Below are 21,131 nucleotides of genomic sequence, written 5' to 3' on the forward strand. Positions count from 1 at the left end.
GGAGCCACAGCACCTAATGATCTACCACCATAGACTGTTGTTGAGAGACGAAAACGCGCCGAGGTACGGTAGGCTAAGCAGTTTTAAGTCAGATGTCCGGAGACAGCGAGAAGGAGAATAATAATGCAGAAGATCAGATAAATAATGGGGAAGACATTTAAAAGTTAATAAAATGATGTAGTAAGATACATAACAGAAAGATAAGACGTACCGCAACAACGGCTTTTTTACCGCATGCGCTTGTGTTTACTTCCTGGGCAAGGGTCTGTGACGTATACTCTTGCGTCGTTATGATTGGTCGGCATGTGCGAGATGCAAATGAGAATGCCATGCAAGGCGCCTAAGGATCGCAAAAACAACTTTTTAGAAACAAATCAAAGATAAATCTAACTAATAAGCTTATAATGTTTCTGTAAACGTGTATATACAACAATATATGATATATAAAGTATGGGGAGGGGAAACAAATCATTTTGAAATTTATCACCGTTGTTGCGAATTACAGGCACATACCGGCCTATATATTCTCTGAGAAGCAACGGTGTCCAATGTGTTGTATGAAAGGAGAGAAGGTTAGCACTCCCCTTGACAAGGATGGAAGAGGTCCTAGTGGCCTTCAACACACATACGGTTAAGGCATTGCCACCTACTTCGTGGCATCTCTAACCAAGTTTTTTTTTTGTTATTTCTGTCTCATAGCGTACTGCATTATGCAGAACACAAACTCAGATATACAAAGCTATCTCTCGGTGGTAAAATACGTGTTAATGCAATGCTCTATTAGAAGAAAGAGGACTCTATGTAGCTTCTTCAACATGAAATGCGAGCTAGAATGAAATATATTCCTTGATGGGGTGTGATTTACATACAGGACGTGCTCTGGTGGGTTAGGTATGGCGGTTGAAAAAATATTTATCTTATTTATAACTTGACTTTTGCGAAATTTGGCATTCAGTACTGGTAATTTCTTCGGTGTTATTATTTAGACTTAACAAAACCGTAACCACAGGACTAAGTTAGCCCTTCCACGTGATTTACGGTACTTTTCTCAACGATGTTCTGGTTCTGATCATTGATTAAAACGTTTAAAATAATTTTATATAGATTATTGGAGATTATTTTAATGTATATGTTAGGTATCAATTTATTACATTTAGACTATTATACTTAACAAATCGCACTGAAATTTCAATGGAGGTCTATGGAGGATTCAGATTTCTGAGCCGTCGTGCGCCCCCTTGAGGATGTACGAAATTACTGTAAACTTAACAGCCAATGAAAGCGATCGACAAAATATCGCGAGATTCACTTGAACGAACGAGCGGGAGTGACTTCCATTTCAAACCCCAGACGCAGTCGACGATGTTTTTGTTTGTTGTTTCATTTCATTTTAATGTAGTTTAGGGTTTGTGGCTTTTGTGAAAATATAATTTTGTGATAAACTACGATAAGAAACGATGGATTCAACAGAAGAGGACATATCTGCTCGGGTTTTGTTGAGGAAAGTCCTGCACACGGAGTTACCCAGATCTCCTGTAACCAGAAGGTGAATTTATTTCAAATGTCACTTGCATTTTGTAAACATATAAAACGCCCAGCATGATTTTATATGTGTTTGCTTACTTTTAAATCAGTTTATGCAAATGGAATGCACACATATACATAAACAAATAGTTACCTAAAAATATTTTTTTTTATAAAATTATGAATTTAACAACTAAATACAAATATGACATAAGGGGACAGCTATTATCTGTATGCTGGTTGTAGTATTAACTTTCTATTTAGCATTATCTTTTAAAATCATACAAATTGTGAATTATAACCATTACAGACAACAATACAAAACTTCCATAATTTTCTGTATTGCTTTTCAATGTTTGTTATGTGTTTCAGTTCAAGCAGTACACGGCGGAGCGCGAGGCTGAAAAATACCCCTGGTCTGGAGAGTCCTGGATCTGCCTTACGCCAGAGACTCAAGAAGAAGCTCCATGAGGTATGTGTGGTGTCTAATGAATTATTATATATACAGCTGCGTATTCTACATAATCACATCCTTAATACCTTCCTCTTTTTTTTCCCAGAGTGCCTCTCTGTCACCCCTCCCTTCACCTAAACGACGGAGGTCAACAGTGGCAAAGACGGACCCTCCTGTCGCAGCCCCGTCCCAACTGTATGACGAGGACATGACGACTCGTGGTCTGCTCAGGGGAATCATTCAGATGGGTGAGTGGAAACTCAGGGTTTCAGGAATGAACTGATTAAAGGGTTAGTTCACCCAAAAATGAAAATACTGTCATTTATTACTCACCTTCATGCCGTTCCACACCCATAAGACCTTCATTAATCTTCGGAACACAAATTAAGATATTTTTGATTAAATCCAATGGCTCAGTGAGGCCTGAATAGCCAGCAATGACATTTCCTCTCTCAAGATCCATTAATGTACTAAAAACATATTTAAATCAGATTTATTAAATACAAAATTATTAAATATTTAAATACATATTTAAAGGCTGATTTCAAAACACTGCTTCAGGAAGCATCGGAGCACAATGAATCAGCGTGTCGAATCATGATTCGACACAGAAGAATCATAACACTCCGATGCTTCCTGAAGCAGTGTTTTGAAATCAGCCATCAATATATGTCACTATTTTGTTTTTTTTGGCGCACCAAAAATATTCTCGTCGCTTTATAATATTAATATTGAACCACTGTACTCGCATGAACTGATTTAAATATGTTTTTAGTACATTAATGGATCTTGAGAGAGGAAATGTCATTGCTGGCTATGCAGGCCTCACTGAGCCATCGGATTTCAACAAAAATATCTTAATGTGTGTTCTGAAGATGAACAAAGGTCTTACGGGTGTGGAACGGCATGAGGTTGAGTAATAAATGACATTATTTTCATTTTTGGGTGAACTAACCCTATAATGTCAAGAAACGCAGATGGATGAATTAATAAAGAGAGAGATTCTGAGATATTATAGCTATGGAATACCTAGAAATATCAGGGAATTTTTCATTTCCAAACATGGAAAAGCCATGGAAAGTACAAATATTATTTATATACTATTAGAACTGCATTCAAACACCCACACGATCTCATTCCTAAATGGCAATGTCTTTTAAACTTTGACAAAATCACAGCAGAACATTTGAATCTGCATGTACTATTACAGTAATTATTAATATTTTGAATTAGCTTTAATTTTAGTTCAAGTTTTAGTAATTTTGTAATGTGCTTTTATCATTTTTATTAAATTTTGTTTTGTTTGTCTTTGTCAACTTAAACCTATTTTATGGCAACTTTTCTAATTTTTAAGTTATTCATCTAATATTTATAACTTGGTTTCAGATTTATTCAAATAAACGAAAATTTTTAATAGTTTTACAACACTGGAATATACTCAATACTAAGTTTTATTTCATGTTTTCCTTTTAGTTGCAATATTTAGTTCACTTGAGCTGTCTTTGTAAGTTTACACACTATTTCAGCATGTTTCTGGATACACCGTCCAGTAGCTTAATTAATTTTTATTTTTATTTTTAATGATTAATATAATTATTTATATACAATTATCTTTACTAATATAGTGAGATATTTTTGTTATATATATTCTTATATTATTTTTTATTTATTTATATATATTTATTTTATTTTTATGTAGTCTAAATAATTGACAGTCTTTGACTAGTTACAGGTTTTTAATGCTTACCTATTATCACTGTATAAATAACTAATACCTGAATAATCAGAAGATGACGGTACTAATGTGACTGTAATGATAATTAATTTTGCAAAAACTTTGCATCAAATATTATTAAAAAAAAATTTGGAAGCAGAAAACCCGTTTTTGATGTTTCACCCATGTGTGTTTCAGAGACCGAAGCATCGCTGCTGATGTCGGGTCAGCCTGCACTGCAAGAAGCAGAACCGAATCCAGCCGAGTCCAGTGCCGGAGAGAGAACGTTAGTAGCTCTTCAGTCTCGTGTATTTGTAGTTCTCGACACGTTGTGTTCATGTGCCTGTGTTTTCCTCAGTGAAGGTCTGTCTGGAGTGGAACTGTCTGATCTGACCCTGAACACCGAACCCCTGACGCATGTGGTCAGAGGATTGAGCCGCAGGAAACCACAGCGCACCTTCAATGTGTCTGCGTTGGAGAGACAGTTTGATCAGCTGCCAGGTGCTTCACCCATTCTAACCTGTTATACACCTGTTTCCTTTGATTCTGTCAGCAAGTTTGTCTGTGTTTAGAATTGAAAGCGGGCGTACTGCATATGCTAAAGATGCACCGGTCGACCGGCCATCAATTAGTTTTTTGTTTTATTTTGGCTGATCTCTGTTCTGGACTTGCACACAAACTGCATTGCAATCATTTCCCAAAAATGTCATTTGTGTGGAAATATTACAAAGTCTGTAAACAGAACGTTAACACAGGCTGAAGACGGACACGAGGAGACAAAATTCTGTACCAGGCGCAGCTAGCTGTTTGCGATGCTCAAAATATTGGAACAAAAATATAAATATTGAATTGGGGGTTTATATGAATGTATCTCTGAAGGGAACTGTCTTCAGAAAAGTTTCGATGGCATTTTCTTTTCCTATAATTATAGTGTTTAGAACCAAGGAAATGCTATTCCGCTGCTGTTCTATAAACGCCACCTACTGACAGAGAGTGAATTTGCATCTTCATTCAGTCTGTCTGCTGTTTTTGTTTTGTGCAGGTATGTTTTATGTAGCATCATTTCACAATCAGACCATTTTGTTTTTGCTTTAAATCTTCAAATTATACAAACTAATTTAAATAAAAAACAACTGCTCATGCAGAGCAAATAAACGACAAATAAATAAATGTAAAAAATTGGTATCGGAATTGGCCCATTTGCTTGTAAAATATCAGCAATCGGAATTGGCTATAAAAACTCCTGATCGGTGCATCCCTAGCATATGTATCGGAATATCGGCACATGATGTCACGTGCAACAGACCACTCTTGATAAAGCATCATCTGACCTTTTTCTGTGTTCTCAGACAACACAGAGGACGTCTCACATGTCTCTCACAGAGGTGATGGCCCTCAAGAGAAATCGGATGCATCTCATGATTTGGATTTGTCTGCTGGCTTAAAGAGGTAAATGCGTTGTCCATTATTTTCCAATAAACGGGCCTGGTCACTAAAACTGGCAATGGAAAGTAAATAAAAATTGCTAAATTGTCATTAAATGTATTAGGAACTGTATGGGAAGTACATGGTTGAAATTGAATTGTAAGAGATGATTGATTGAGGCATTTTGGGTGTGATTCATTCAAGTTTATTTTCTGTCAGTGGGTTGAACCTGACCTTGAAGACCCCATTTGTGGAGAAGCGCACCGAGAGGGCGGGGCTCCAGCGGAAGGTGTCCAATCGGAGGGTGCTGTCTGTGGATTCATTTGACGAGGCCGTTCAGAAATGCTTGGAGCAGGGCCTAAACCAAGGTTTATATACACTAGGGCTGCACAATTAATCGAAATGAAGCCAAAATCGAATGCAATTTAAATTGCAATGGCAAGTTTTATCGGAAAAATAACAATTAGATTAACCCAAAATCGTGAAGCCCTAATATACACAGAATCTGATAATATGCATCTTATTTGTTCTGTATCTAAAATGGTTTCTCTGTCCTTTAGATGTTCACTCTGTAGTTCAGGATGGAAAAACTCTAGAAGATTCTTCATGGCAGAAGTTCACGCTTGGCCTCAATGATGTCACAGAGCTTTACATCCACCCGAAAAAAGATGACACAGTAGGGCCGTCTGCAGAGATGGAGAGGGAACATGGGCTTGAGAGAGAAAACCAAGAAAAAGATGACAAAGAGGATCATGTCAGTGAAATTCCTGATGTTAGGGATTCAGAGATTTTATTTCAAGAAGAAAAAGACCATGAGATTGAGGCACCATCACAGGAAGAGGAAGAGGTGGTGCCTTCATCCCAAGGAGGAGGATATGATGTTTTTTTGAGTCCTGGAGATGATATTGTACTTGCTCCAACACAGGCAATGACAGAATCACTTCCTGAATCTCAGTACGTGGAGCTAAAAGATCGGGAGTCAATTGTGGAAGTTGAGTATGGGAACGTTGTGGAAGTTGAGTATGAGGAAGCTGAGGATGAGAACGTAGAGGAAGCTGAGGATGAGAACGTAGAGGAAGTTGAGGATGAGAACGTGGAGGAAATTGAGGATGAGAACGTGGAGGAAGTTGAGGATGAGAACGTTGAAGATGAGAACGTGGAGGAAGTTGAGGATGAGAACGTTGAAGATGAGAACGTGGAGGAAGTTGAGGATGAGAACGTGGAGGAAGTTGAGGATGAGAACGTGGAGGAAGTTGAGGATGAGAACTTGGAGAATGTTGAGGATGAGAACATTGTGGAAACTGAGCATGAGGATGCTGAAGATGAGATCATTGAAGAGAACCCAGACGCATTGCATAATCCAGAGCGAATAACTCGCAGAGCTCACCGCTCAGAGGGAAGAGGAGCTGTCTTGGAAGTGCCGGCCTCCATGAGAGTCACAAAGAGTTTTGGAGCTGGACTGAATCCCAGAGAGAAAGGTGAGGACAATGAGACTGCCTGAAATGACTAAATCACAGAGTTTGGGGTCAGTAAGATTTTCTAAAGATACATTTTATATGATAAAAAAAATACTGAAAAAACTGTCAGATTGTGAAATATTAATACAAATTCCAAAAATGTTTTTATTTTAATATATATTAAAATGTATTGCTGTGATCAAAGGCAAATTTTCAGCATCATTACTCCTAATATGCTGATTTGCTGCTCAAGAAACACTTCTTTTATCATCAATGTTGAATGCTACTTGATGCCAAATATCAACCAATAATTGTTGGATTTGATGAAGTTTGTAAGGTTCCTGGCATCAAATCTTTGAAAGACATTCAGAATATCTTGTTAAAAAGCAAACTGTGCTCTGTTGCTTTACACGGAATGGTCTCTTCCTGTTTAAGTGTGCAGTTCTTTAATGGTAATGACTAAAATTCATTGATAATTCAGATTTTGTTTGTTTGTGTTTCTGCTCAGATCATCTGTATTTTGTTGACGAGAGAAGAGAGAGTTTGCAGGACGTTCCAGATGAAGAAAGAGAACAAGCGGGCAGCCCTGTGGCAGAGGTCACCACACCTGAGCAGAGGTCGTTGCAACATGAGGCTAGTCTGGCTGAGGAAGATTTGCCCGAGCTTGCAGAGCATCATAATGCCCCAGAGGAAGTGAACCAATTGGAGGAGGAGGAGGAGGAGGAGGAGGAGGAGCTGATGGACTCTGAGCCAGCTAATCAGAGCCCTGAACCTCCACAGGAAGAGGAGGAGGAAGAGGATGATGACGAAGACGCTCTTAGTGAAGGTGACACCCGCTTTCATATATGTTTATGTCTCAGTTTTGAGAAGTCCAATTCGTCTTAGTGAATCAGTTCATTTGAGTGAATCAGTTCAGAGAACAGGTTAAATTATGTCAAATTCATCTTAGCAAATCAGTTCATTTGAATGAATCATTTCAGTGAAATGGTTCAACAACCAGTGCATTAAAAATGTGCACAGAATCAGATGCCTTTGTTCTTGTACTAAAATAAAGAAATTATATATATATATATATATATATATATATATATATATATATATATATTGATTGTTAATTTTTTTCTTACAGTTTTTGAGTGAATCGTTCGAGTCAGTCTTATAAAATCATTAAAAAGAATCAGTTGTTGATGTGCTTGCAAATCAGATTTAGCTAGTTTGCTTTTGCATGAAGTGTATTTTCTTTTATTTCAGAACTCTCCATGAAAACACCTGCTTTCGTAAGACAGAAGAGAGTGTTCGCAAGTCCTAGTGCGCAGGCCACGCCCACAGTCCTTAAAGAAGTGAATGCTGGGTATTTAGTAACAACATTCCTCCTCTAGTTGTTTGTTTTATAGTGTATCCTAATACATATTTAAAACCCATTTATCTCAGTCCCGCCCCACAGGTTGCCAAACGAGCCCCCAGAAAAAAGCGTCAGGCGGGGGCTGATGTTCTTCCCAAGAGTTACGTCATGAGCGTGTTCAAGCATTTCGCCAAGACCAAGGTGGCCAGTGACGTCTACCCTGCCATTAATGAAATGTAAGTGCTCAGGGAAGGATTATTTCTACTATGCAACATGAACATTTTAAGTTATGTCTCCTGCAATGTTTCTCTGCTTTTTTTTAATTATTATTCCTCTTAGTCTTAAGAAGTACTTTGAACGGCTAGCAGATGATCTGGAAGTATACGCTACTCACGCCAAACGTAAAACCATAGAGGTTGAAGATTTTGAGCTCCTCATGAGAAGGTAAACATTAAAGAGGATGATGTTTAAGAAATTTCAACTTTCTTTAGTGTGTAATTTTGCTGTTTGAGCATGAAAAAGGTCTGCAAATTACAAAGTATAAAGTCACTCCAAATTCTGTATATCAGTGCGCACGGTTTCTAAACTCCCTGAAACTCCTCCATTATAGGTTTGCGTTTTCTTCCAGGAATGAATACGTCACATTATTCCTCATTTAAATAATTCCTGCCCAAGGTATACGCCAAAAAAAAAGGCCAGGGCCTGGTTGAGTTAGTTAGTAGTGTGTTGAAACTTGTGGTAAGGGGTGTGACATTTTTCAGATACGACCAATCACAGCACACTAATCCAGCTGATCAATCAGAGCACATTATGCTATTTGGTGGGATGGGCTTTATAGAGAAAGGAACTAAACAAAGCATTACTGACAGTCTGGGAAGAGAGGTGCTGCAACAGTGTAAAATATGTAAAGTTAAAAAAAATATATATATATTGTGTTTTGAACATTCAAGCATGTTCTGTAGACCCCACGAGACTTTGAAAAATGGCGTAATATGTCCTCTAAGTTTAATGGAGTTGAATGACTTGTTTTTGTAAACTTTTGCAGACTTTTCCACTCTTAGTCATATTGGCTATGTTTAATTTTGCATGCTAAACTACTTGTTTCTGTTGTTTTTCTCAGGCAGGGCTTTGTGACAGATGGTACGCCTGTGAATATACTGATAGAGAAATATCTTCCGCTCGAGTATCGGAAACTTCTCATCCCGGTGGCCACCAGCGGAAATAAAGTCATCCCAACACAAAGGAGGTGAACATGCAGATGTGACGCCCTCCTTAAACACTGGAGTGGACAGCTGTGCATGTCTGCATGTGCTCTTGTAAATATGTTTATATGTTAAAACATAAATGCCTTGTTTTGTAAATAAAGATTTATGTAATATATCTGTTATTTGTTTTATGCAGCACCATTAAGAAAACCAATAAACTTTCAGTTCATTGTATTTTTAGCCATTTATGTATATTTTCCAAATCGTTTTTCAAAACAGACATTAAAAACTGCATGGACTTGAAATTGATTGTGCATGATTCATCCGTGCACAGAAAGCTTTCCTCAAAATAATTAGCCTCAAAAATGTTTCTGCCATGGAAAAATACAAACCACAATCATCATTCTGATTCTGTGTTGGAAATTATTCAAAATGCACTAGTTGGAATAGAGTATTGTTTACTGCATACTGTGCAGTATACTGTATATACTTCCTTATTCAATGAAGTTTTTTAGGATGTGAATCCATATGCTAATTATATATATATATAATATATATATATATATATATATAATATTAGTAGTATGCTATGTTTTGCATGATTTTATTCCTATTCTCATCTAGTAAACAGCAAATGCTTTATCTGCCACACTAGAGGTGGAAGTGTATTGCATTCTGGGATACACCTTTCTGCGCACTCTCTTATCGTATATTGCACATTTTGGCAAATGTAGTACATTAATTGATAAATACGGGGTATTCTATACATACAGTATGGAATATACAGTGCAAGTTATACATGCAAAAAATAAGCAGAGATGTTTTTTTAACGTATTTATGTAGATTTCCATATTTTCCGAGCTGAGATGTGAGACCTGACAGCATTGCATAAGCTTGGCTTAAGGTCTCTGCAAAATAAAAGCTCTATGATGTTGAAAGCAAAGAATGACATCCATAAATATTTGTATTACAATATAGATCATTATACCCCTTTGAAATAGTTACATTATTTGTCATACAGCCTGAAATAAAAACCTATTCCAAGAAACCCTTTTCTAGCTTTATTTACCAGTTTTGCCTTAAAACATCAAACTAAGAAAAAGCAACAGTTGGCGAAAAGCAAACACAGCACACCACCCAAAACACCATACCTACTGTGAAGCATGGTGGTGGCAACATGATGTAGTGGGGGTGTTTCTTTTTAGTGGGGACTGAGCGATTGGCCTGGATTGAAGGGAAAAGCTTGCGTAATTCTGGAATTCAAGGAAGAACGGGCAAATATTCCCCAATCTAGGTATGCAAAGCCAGTACAGACATATCCAAAGAGATTAATGACTGTAATTAAAGCAAAAGGTGGCTTTCTGTTTATTCCAGTTTATATATATATATATATATATATATATATATATATATATATATATATATATATATATATATATATATATATATGTAAGCAATAAGGTACGAGAGGCTGTGCTGTACTCCGCTTCGAGTCGTGCCTAACACCACCCTTCAGCCGTGACTTATTCACGGTACAGCTCTAGCCTCGAGTACCTTATTGCTTTTATAAAACGGTTATCACACAATACAAATATTAAAGCCAGAAATATGTATCAATGCAACATTAATGAAGTAAACTTTCACTAAAGCATTCCTTCCAACGGAAAAAATAGTCCCTGACCGTGAACAGCAACAGAAGTTACATTATTACGCCATTAGATGGCGGCAAAGACTGTCTTTATGAGTGTGTCAATCAGTAGCGAAGACTTTTACATTGAAAAGACTGAATTGTTTTGAAAACGGAACAAGACACAAATGACAAATGCTTTGACTAGCGCTGTCAGTCATGGGAAAACCCCTTAAATGTTAAATGGACAAGATAATACATCAGACATTTAAACAGATTTTTTATTATGAACATAGGACTGACCTGAAGGAAAATGCTAAATCTGAATGCAGGTAATAAACTCGCTCAATCGATCTCTTTCTCACAATACTCTTCTACATAATACAGTAAGTTTCAATGAACAATATCAACTGGTTACAACTGGCACTGTATAATTTTACTTTTGTTCTGTAAATAATTATTAAGATTAAAAAATACTTGTTTTTATTTTACAGTGCAATAGTATAATTTCAATATTTCTGTATTTACTGATTTTTAACATTCAATATAATAATATTTTGAATAATAATTATAATTGTATATTCATATTGAATAGGAAAAACAACATATTTTTGTCCTTAACTGATCAATTGCCTGATTATGCCCAACCCTATCTCTTCTGTCACTTGGAAAGTCACAGAAGATTAATATTAAATTGAAGGCATATTACTGTTTGAAGTAGTCAGAATCATTACTATGATGTGCTGCCTTCTGTACATTCTGTCACTCCTTATATTTGAGTCATAAAGACTAATATAATATGCAAAAATACCAGATCTAGAAATGTGTTTGCGTACAGTGTCCACTAGGTGGCAGTCGCATTCCATCACAGAGGAGGTTAATAGGCGTGATAATGGTGTCTGTTGCAGGCTTTGGAGTTATACACCAGCATTTTTCATTATAAAATGGATAAATCCGATCTTAAATGCTAACTGGTCAATACTATGTTGCAAAATATCTAGTATAGACTATATCACTACACCGCACTAGAAGAGACCAGCTATTAGCCTCAGTTGTAGTTCTTAAATCAGAAGTATGACATTAATATTTTTATTTCGCATAGGCTGTTATATGAAAGCAGTAAGACGCACAAGACAATATTATGTGAATATAGTTTTGGCTGATTAGAAGTTTGAGTAGAAATTTTCAATCTTTAATTATTCAAACATTTTCAGTTCAGCTATCCAGCCAAACCAGCCTCTTGTTCATTATTGTTAAATAATCACTTTAATATGGTGTAATGGTGTATAGAAGAGTTTGGGTGAATTTCTTAATCATTCCCTGAAGCATTTTTCCTTTTGCTAATGACCGAAGCAGACGTGTATGTGTGAGTTTTACAAGGCCAAGTCTGTTTTTGAGATTTGCGGGCCCAGACAGACGCTGGATTCCTGTTTCTTTCTAAAACTCTCAGTATCTCTTGTCTTTATTTGCTGTCAGACTGGATTTAGATCCAAATCTTTCAATTCCAGATGCAGCTCATGTTTCACACCATTCTCATTGTGGTGTCGCTATAGATTGAGCCGACTATCCAGATGTTGGGTCCCTGTGGCCCTCAGGGGCCCCAACCTCCTCCTCCTCCTCCTCCTCTCCTCCTCCTGCTTGCAGTGACCCTTCCACATTCTCTACAGTATGAGTCAGCACTGCAGCCGCTCCAGCGAACTCCATCTATCATGTTAAGTTTCATTACAATGTAGCACTTAAACCAAACATTGCTTGAAAACGAACCTCTGACAAGCCAATCTGTTCTCTGTCTCCTTCATAAACCACAAACGTGGGTCACACAGCGCCGCAGCAGCCAGAACGCTCACGTCATCTAGTGCATGACTCACCGGGTGAGAAATGATCCTCAATGTGGCTGGATCTGCGAGGGAACACGTGTGTGAAATTAGCTGACTTATTGTTTAAGATGAGATTTTTAGCGATGAAAATGAGTGATGTGAAACAAGAGAGCTGCTGTTGTGAAATCAAGTCGACCTGAACATCAACAACAGGGCTATCTATTTTCTTAAAACAGTTATTCTAAAGAAAAAGGTTGTCTTTCAAGTGTAACAACTTGCTCCGCCTCTGAAACAAATTTATTTGCGGCTGACATCATCAAGACCTCTTATTTTTTTTAGCCCCTCCCCTTCAACTACCTGCCATTAACCTTCTAATAAGTTCCTGATGGAAAAACATTAAGTTCTTGCTGATAAAAAAGAAATCTCACATTACATGAGAGTAAAATAGCTTGCAGATTTTTCATGTTGACCTTTCTAAGATATTTTTTGTTTGGTCATCTGATCTTACACACAGTGGGCAACTACTGAGGGGACCAATCTTATGGCTTATTTGAAATAGCATACCGAATATATCTTTATATGGCAGAAATAGTAACAGTATGTTAGTATGCTATTCCGAATTGAAAACCTCTACGAAATTATTGCTGTGAGTGTCTCCCTTCAAAGTGCCCTGCAAAAGCGCCATTTGGAACGCACTGTAAGAAGCTGTTCACACAGAACGCGAATGACGCCATCGTTCTCTAGACCTTACACTTTTTTCAATCCACTACTACACTGTCAAAGTCAATAATAAGACAAGACATTTCACTCTGTGAAAAATAAGACAAGTTATTTCACTCGGTGGCCATCTTTGAAACGCCTCTCAGGCATTCAAGTGCAGCTCCTATCTCTTTGAATGGGGAAACATCAAAATTCTCCAAAACTGTTTGCCAAGCTTTCGATTAAATTTCATATATGAAATCACCAATGAAATCTGACAACAACTGTCTCATAAATTTTGTTTCTAAACGCTCAAATCATGACAAAAAACGGTATTTTTCAGGCTGGATCAATCTAATGCGCATGCGCAGTCCTAAATGCGCGTCTCCTGTGTCTCATTTCGGAGGCGCGAGTCTGACTGTTTCTACTGGAACTGGAGCTTCTAACGGCCGCTGCAGTGACGCGATGTCGATTTACCAGTCGGCGACTGGCTCTTATTTAGAAGGCGGGACTTTACGTTGCACTTTCTCCCATTCAAAACGAGTGACACGTCTTGTGTTATTCTATAGTCTTTGTACACTGTGTCTGTCTCGCAAAAACGCGTTGTGAATGGCCTCTTTGTACTAGGCCACTAATGTGACGGAACATTTTGTTGGTGACTTGAGCTGCGTCCAAAATCGCATACTGTTGAGTAGGTACTACATTTGAATTTAAATTTACTTCACGACCGTTGATAAAGTGCGTTCTATATAGTAGGAATGCGTGTAGTATGAATGTATTCTGACGTACTACATCCACCATACTGTCACATGACCTACCAGCATCAGTTAAGTCCCTTCAACTCCATTTACAAATCCTCTGCTATGGCCTCACGGGATAGTAAAGTGTCCATCATGTGCGCACTTCAGAATCTCACCGGAAGTAGTAAGTCATCAGGGTACTTTTTGCCTGCTGTTTCTCAAACACTATGAATTTGGACATACTACTCATTCACATACTGTTTTTCTCGTGCAATATGGTAGAGAAGTATTCAAATTCGGACGCAGTTTTGTTTTCTATGAAGCCATGCTAGTTAGACCCGCCCATCATGGAATCTCATTTCGCTTCATAAAGCTGAATATTCAATATTTTGTTTGTAAACACTTAAGCTGCATCCAAAATCGCATACACAGGTACTTATTTTGAATAAGTAATTACTTCACGACCTCTAAAAAAGTACTGTACTATGTTCTATATAGCATTGGTGTGTGTAGTATGTAATCCGGACGTATTACATTCGCCATGTTGTCATTATCATGTGACCACTAGCATCAGTTGCGTTGCTTCACTACCATTTACAAATCCTCTACTGTGGCCTCACGAGATAGTAAAGTGTCCATCATATGCGCCACTCAGAATCTCTGCCGAAGTAGTAGGTCATCCGGGTACTTTTTGTCTGTTCTTTTATGAGTACTGTGAATTCGGAATATACTTCTTTTGTCCCTTTTGTTTTTTTCGCCCTACTATATAGTAGGGAAGTATGCAATTCTGGATGCAGCCTTTATAGCACATAAAATAGCACATACATGGTTTGTAGGCAAGTAAACACTGAAGATTTGTTCCTGTAGACAGTCTTGTGGGACATTTTATGACATTCTCTATTGGTGAGGGGTGACATCAGCCTAAAGCTTTTTTTGGGACATTGTAGAAAAGACATTTTGTCCAGCTATCTGTCATAAATCTCAATCGGTCGACTTATCCAAAACAAACAAGTGAAGCTCAAGCAGAGTTGTGGGGTCTCTCATCCAGCACTGGTCACTAGGCGCGGATGTTTTCGTGTTGGTCTGTATCTGTTTTTGCAGTGTTGTGTGAATGTTTTCTGCTCTACTGGCTGCAGGGGAAGTTTCCGTGTTTCTGGCACTTTTTCTCATCCTTTCCTGCCAGAACTTGGACCCTGTGGACCCGAACCAATTTCATCATCAATGTGTGACTGAGTCACACTGCTACTCAGCAAAGAGAGTGAGAGAAAATCTGCTCTGCCAAAAATACATGAATACTACACACCAGATGGAAATAAAGTGAACAGTAAATAGCAAAACAGAACAAAAGAAAAAAAAGATTTAGAAGGGTCAAGAAAAGTCTTGCTTTCTGGTCTGGCCTTCTAGTCAGACCTTTGCACACAGGCTAGTACCACTCGTGTTTTCTTCAGAAAATGTAATCTAGTTATTCATACTATCCTCTGGCAATATTAGCTAATATATACTAATGGTTTAATATGGCTTTAATTACACACACACTATTTTTTTCCTACATTTCTGGCAAACGGACCATGACGTTTAAAATCCCAAGTCTCAAAAGCCACAAAAACGAGTAATTTCCAGGTTTACCAGAGCACAATGTGGCCTCTGTTCTCCGAGTTCACTTTGTAGTGTCCCGACATATTTAGTCTTTATACATTACGTTTCCTCTCATAGAGATGCCGTGGTCCAGATTCCCTCTCACTGGTCCTAGTCCGGAACATTCTTTTCCATTTTGAGGTTTATCCCTCTTTAAAGGAATAGTTCACTTAAAAATGTCCATTCGGTCAATATTTATGTCTTTCCAAACCTGTATGACCTTGTTTCTTTCATGAAAAATAAGAAGAGAAATTCTGGAAATGGTCACTGTTTTCCACATAATTACAATGGAGACCGGATCTTTCAAGAACCAAAAAATGATGCATAAGTACTTTAAAAATATATTTAAATAATCATAAAAGTGCTCCGTATGATTAATGCACTATATTTAAAGTCTTTTGAAGTCATAAAATAGCTTTGCGTGAGGAACAGACTGAAATGTTAACAATTTTTCATTGGGAATCTGTCTTTGCAGTCGGAATGAGTCAGTGAGTTGAATTTGAGAACTGCAGCAATCTGATTTATAAACAAATGGTTCAGGCAAGTTTCATGGATTGGATCAACCAGTCTGATAAATTGGACATCACTACTCTTATCCTGAATGCATCCATCCCACATGTCAAGATTTTCAGTGAGTAATGACTTCAATTTTCATCTGCTCTTCACAAAAGACATCATATGCCTTTGAATGGACTACTTTTATGATGCTTTTTGTCATTTTGGATTTCATTCTCCCCAGTCCTCATTCACATTCACTGTATTGAAAACAAGATATTCATCAAAATTCATCTTTTGTGTGCCACAGAAGAATAAAAGCAATTCCAGTTTGGAACAACATGAGGGTGAGTAAATGGTGACAGAACTTTTATTTTTGGGTGAATTATCCCTTTAAGAGGTTAATGACATCTTGGAGTGTTTCAATGTTTATGTGTGTGTTTCAGACCACAGTATCTGTGTCATCATATCTTGCAGTAGACAGTCAGGCCACCCTTGCATACTGAGCGGTCCTGGCCAATGACCACATCCCCCCACCCCCTTTCAGAAAGATGGGGTGATGGATGGAAAGTCAGGATGATGGCTGTTTTTCCTCTATTCCGCTCTCTCCGCACCATGTTTTCCCCCCTCCCCTCGTCTTTCTTTCATGTCCTGCTGAAGATATACAGCTTCCTGCCTGAATGCACACGTGGAACTTCTCTCATGTTCTTTTTCCTTCTATCCCTCTTTTTCCTGTCTTATATTCTATTTCCTGTCCTTATTCCTTCCCTTTCTTGTTCATATCTTTCCTTTTTAGCATTTCATTTTCATCTATCCACAAAGATTCTCTCTCTCTCTGTGCGAAACAGCACCTTTACAGTTAATTTGAGATTGGAATGGCATACTAACTACTACTTTTGAAAAAAAGAGTATGTAGTATGCATACTGTGCACAGTGTTTGCTGTATGCATGGAATACTATGTTTACTAGTATGTTCAGTATACAACAGAGAAAATGATTGCTGAAGCCTTTTTCAATCACAGCAGTGCATCTACTGTGCAGTACTCGTTCCAGTATCTCAGGGAACCGAGGTTACATTAGTAACCGAATATTTCCCCTTTCAATACTTTACTCGTACTGCGTCACTAGACACGGTGGGGAACCTATTCAATCACACCGTGCTATGGTAAATGAACGACTTATAAGTAATTGCCCAGGGCGTCCAGAAGGGGCCCCGTAGATCAGCTACAATGGAGCAGGCCATAGCCAGAGAGAAGGTAAAAAACGGGCTAACTCACAGAGGTTGAGCCCGGCCTCATATAATTGTTCTAGAGCTTCCCACAGCCTCGGAACTAGATAGGGCAGAGAGCGTGCAGGAAGCTAAGCCCAGATGTGGGAATTTCAGCGGGTTTGAGACATAGTCAGACCCAGCAAGGATTAAATCCAGCCTTAGGGCGGGAATATGGTTCCCGGAGCATTGAGCTCAGAGAGACAGTTAAGCAGAAAGGACCTGAGCCTGCAAAGCAGGGATGTCCAGGTTGAAAAACCTGACAAAAGTGGATGGCGAGGACCAGCCAGCTGCCACATAAATTTCTGCAATGGACACACCACTGGGCAACGTCCAGGATGAGGCCATGCCTCTCGTGGAATGTGCTCTGACCCCGATGGGGCATTGAAGGCCCAAGGAGGAGTATGCAGAGCTATTGTGTCAACTATCCAACAGGATGGTCTTTGCTTTGTGACCGAAAGCCCCTTGGTGTGGCCACCAAAGCATACAAAGAGCTGCTCCAACTGCCTAAAAGAGGCAGAGCGGTCAATGTAGATTTTTAATGCCCTGACAGGACAGAGCAGATTTAGCTTCTGGTCCTCCTGTGAGGGAGGGAGCGCAGAGAGCGTGATTACTTGTGCTCTGAACAGAGTAGGTACCTTAGGTACATAACCATGCCTAGGTTTCAGGACGACCTTAGAGTCGTTAGACCCGAATTTAAGGCAGGAGGGGGCTCACAGCGAGCGCCTGTAAATCTCCAACTCACTTAACCGATGCCAAAGCTAATAGCAGAGCGGTTTTGAGCGATAGGGGTCAAATATCAGCTGATTGCAGCGGTTCAAAGGGGGGTCTTTTAGGGGGTGGGGGTGCGACCCTTATCCAACAGCTCTTGAATGAAGGACAATATCGAACATATGTTGCATGTGGGTGGATCTTCACTTCGGTTTGTGCACCAAGTGGTGAAGACTGACCATTTGAGAGTGTAGAGGCGCCTTGTGGATGGGGCTCTAGCCTGAGAAATGGTATTTAAGACACCCTCTGGGAGGTTCATAGGTTCCCATCGAGAGGCCATAAGTGTAGGGCCCACAGCTCAGGCTGTGGGAGCCATTTCGTCATGTTCACCTGAGAGAAGAGGTCCCGTCTCAGGGGAATGGGCCACGGAGCTGCCATGAGCAGCTGAGACATCTCTGAGAGTCAGCGTTGGTTTCTCCAGAGCGGGGCCACTAGAAGAACCTTGTGTTTCTGTTCCCTGATTCACCTGATAACCTTAGGGATCAGGGCGATTAGGGGAAAGTGTAAAAAGAGAAGGCTGGGCCAATCATGGGCCAGCCAATCCCTTTCCTTCAAAAAATAGACTGGGCAGTGAGAGTTGTCTTTTGAGGTGAAGAGGTCGACCTCTGCCTCCCCGAATATCTCCCATATTCTCTGAACTGTCTGGGGGTGGAGCATCCACTTGCCAGAGGGAACGTTGCTCCGAGATAGCATGTCTGCTCCCCGGTTCAGTTTGCCTGGCACGTGCGCTGCTTTCAGAGAGCGCAGGTGACAATGTGCCCACTTCAGAAGGCTCTTTGCCATCGTTAAGAGGCGTGGGGAGGAAAGGCCGCCCTGACAATTTACGTAGGATACTACCGTCATGTTGTCTGATCGGGCTAAGACTTGCCATCCTTCTAGATGTGGTAGAAAGGACTGTAAGGCCTGCCATACTGCCAGCATTTCCAGGCAGTTGATGTGCAGCTTTGTCTCTTCGCTCGACCATGTGCCAAAGGCTGGTCTACCGTCGCACAGGGCTCCCCAGCCCGTGTTTGACACATCTGTGAAGATGAACTTCCTTTTGAAGGCGGTCATCAGCTGCTGTATAGCCAGGACACATTCTGGCGAGGATACAGCTCTCATTTGGGTTGAGTTGAAGACAGCCCCCAAAAATGATATTCGTTAGCTGGGAATCATCAAGCTTTTGGCATAATTGACCCTGAGCCCCAAGCGCTCTAAGTGGCTGAGGAGCAATGATCTGTGGGATAGTAGCTTGGCCTCTGACTGGGCTACACAAGCTAGTCGTTGAGGTAATTCAGAATGCGGATTCCCATCTGTCTCCGAGGGGAGAGAGCTGCATCTATGCACTTCATGAAAGTGCGGGGGGCCAGGGACAGCCCAAACAAAAGGACAGTGTATTGATATGCCACTTCCTCAAAGGCGAATCTCAAGAAGCGCCTGTGATGGGGGGCTATCTGGATGTGAAAATAAGCATCCTTCAGATCCAGAGAAAAGAACCAGTCCCCTGGGCGTATTTGTGAGAGGATCTATTTCACAGTAATCATTCTGAATGAGCGCTTTATCAGGGCCCGGTTCAGATGTCTGAGGTTGAAGATGGGTCTGAGACCACCGTCCTTCTTTGGGACATGGAAGTAACGGCTGTAGAAGCCTGACTTGCTCTGAGCTGGGGGAACCACTTCTATGGCTCTTTTTGCCGGCATTGTGTTCACCTCGGAGTGCAGGACGGGAATGTCCTCGTTCTTCATGGAGGTGAGGACCACGCCATTAAATAATGGGGCCCTTTGAGCGAGCTGGAGTACATAACCTCGTTTTATTATACCCAATACCCATTTTGACACTCCGGGTATGGCCAGCCAGGCCTCGGGCCCATGTGGCAAGGGGTTAAATTGGTTTGAGTGATGGGTCGCTGCGAGGGGACCCGACGCTTGTGATATGTTTGTTTTATCTTGTTGCTATAACAGCGATTAGTTGCATGGGCGCGGGAACTTGAGTGGACCCAGTGCTAACAAACACATTGTCTCCAGCACCCGGAACTGAACAGGGTGTTAGGTGGCATAAAAATTCATGAAGAAAAGCTCTTTAGAGAAAATAGTTATATGAGTCTCGATTTAGTTATAAGGGAGAACGTCATACGTTAACGAGCTGTTAGCATTCAGCATTCAGCATTCAGCTGAGTGCTGTCAGTGCTGTGCTTGCTCTCGCAGTGCGCTTCGCCATAGGCTCGCGCAGCTCAGCCGCACCGTCATTGGTTCATTTCTGTACATTTTTTGAACCAATGGCAGAGCAGATGCACTGCTGTGATTGAAAAAGGCTTCAGTAATCAGAGAAAAGGAGTTTTCCCCACTGCGTCTAGTGACACAGTATGAGTAAAGTATCGAAAGGGAACTGCATTGAATTGTTTTTTTGTTTTGTTTTTTACACAGAACTGGACTAAAAATGCAAAATCACAGTTCTCATTTCCAAGATAATATTGCTGACAGCACTTGCTGAATTAACAACGTGCAACATGATGAGATCATGTGTAAGCCATTTAGTATACACACTACTGTTAAAAAGTTTGGAGTCAGTAAGATTTTTCTTTTTGAAAGAAATAGTGTGCATTAAATTGACTGAAAATGACAGTAAAGACATTTATAATGTTACAAAAAAAACCTATATAAGTATGATTTCCACAAAAGTATTAAGCAGCACAACACTGATTAGAAGAAATGTTTCTTGAGGAGCAAACCAGCAAATTAGAATGATTTCTGAAGGATCATGTGACACTGAAGACTGGAGTAATGATGCTGAAAATTCAGTTTTGATCACAGGAATAAATTATATTATAAAATATATTAAAATAGAAAACAGTTATTGTAAATGGTAATAATATTTCACAATATTACTGATTTTACTGGACTTTTGATGAAATGAATGCAGCAGAAGAGACTTCTTTCAAAAACTTTTAAAAACTGATGCCGACCTCAAACTCAAAGTTTGC

At 39.5% G+C, this 21,131-nt stretch overlaps 1 protein-coding gene, 1 long non-coding RNA gene and 1 other non-coding gene across 5 annotated transcripts; all 3 read left to right on the forward strand.

Moving 5' to 3' along the window:
* The first annotated feature begins 550 nt into the window (after positions 1–550).
* LOC125253658 lies at positions 551–678 on the forward strand. Its single transcript, XR_007181520.1, has one exon. It is a non-coding gene; the product is annotated as a U6atac minor spliceosomal RNA (small nuclear RNA).
* cenpt (centromere protein T) lies at positions 576–9,426 on the forward strand. 2 transcript variants are annotated; one of them, XM_048167036.1, is made up of 14 exons: positions 576–1,546; positions 1,897–1,996; positions 2,085–2,226; positions 3,891–3,978; positions 4,051–4,193; positions 5,042–5,141; positions 5,337–5,485; positions 5,678–6,249; positions 6,424–6,595; positions 7,083–7,400; positions 7,826–7,925; positions 8,006–8,152; positions 8,256–8,360; positions 9,037–9,426. In XM_048167036.1, the coding sequence occupies exons 1-14, from the start codon at positions 1,458–1,460 to the stop codon at positions 9,164–9,166; spliced, it is 2,355 nt and encodes a 784-aa protein (XP_048022993.1). In that variant the 5' UTR covers positions 576–1,457; the 3' UTR covers positions 9,167–9,426. The 2 variants fall into 2 exon arrangements, with proteins under 2 accessions (XP_048022993.1, XP_048022992.1); XM_048167035.1 differs by having other exon boundaries at positions 577–1,546; positions 5,678–6,595.
* Positions 9,427–13,838: 4,412 nt separating this feature from the next.
* On the forward strand, positions 13,839–20,779 carry LOC125252113. 2 transcript variants are annotated; one of them, XR_007181157.1, is made up of 4 exons: positions 13,839–14,188; positions 15,141–15,262; positions 16,115–16,270; positions 16,379–20,779. It is a non-coding gene; the product is annotated as an uncharacterized LOC125252113 (long non-coding RNA). The 2 variants fall into 2 exon arrangements; XR_007181158.1 differs by lacking the exons at positions 16,115–16,270; positions 16,379–20,779 and having other exon boundaries at positions 15,141–15,346.
* The last annotated feature ends 352 nt before the right edge of the window (positions 20,780–21,131 follow it).

This window comes from Megalobrama amblycephala, linkage group LG18, assembly GCF_018812025.1.
Source record: "Megalobrama amblycephala isolate DHTTF-2021 linkage group LG18, ASM1881202v1, whole genome shotgun sequence".
Taxonomy (NCBI): Eukaryota; Metazoa; Chordata; class Actinopteri; order Cypriniformes; family Xenocyprididae; genus Megalobrama; species Megalobrama amblycephala.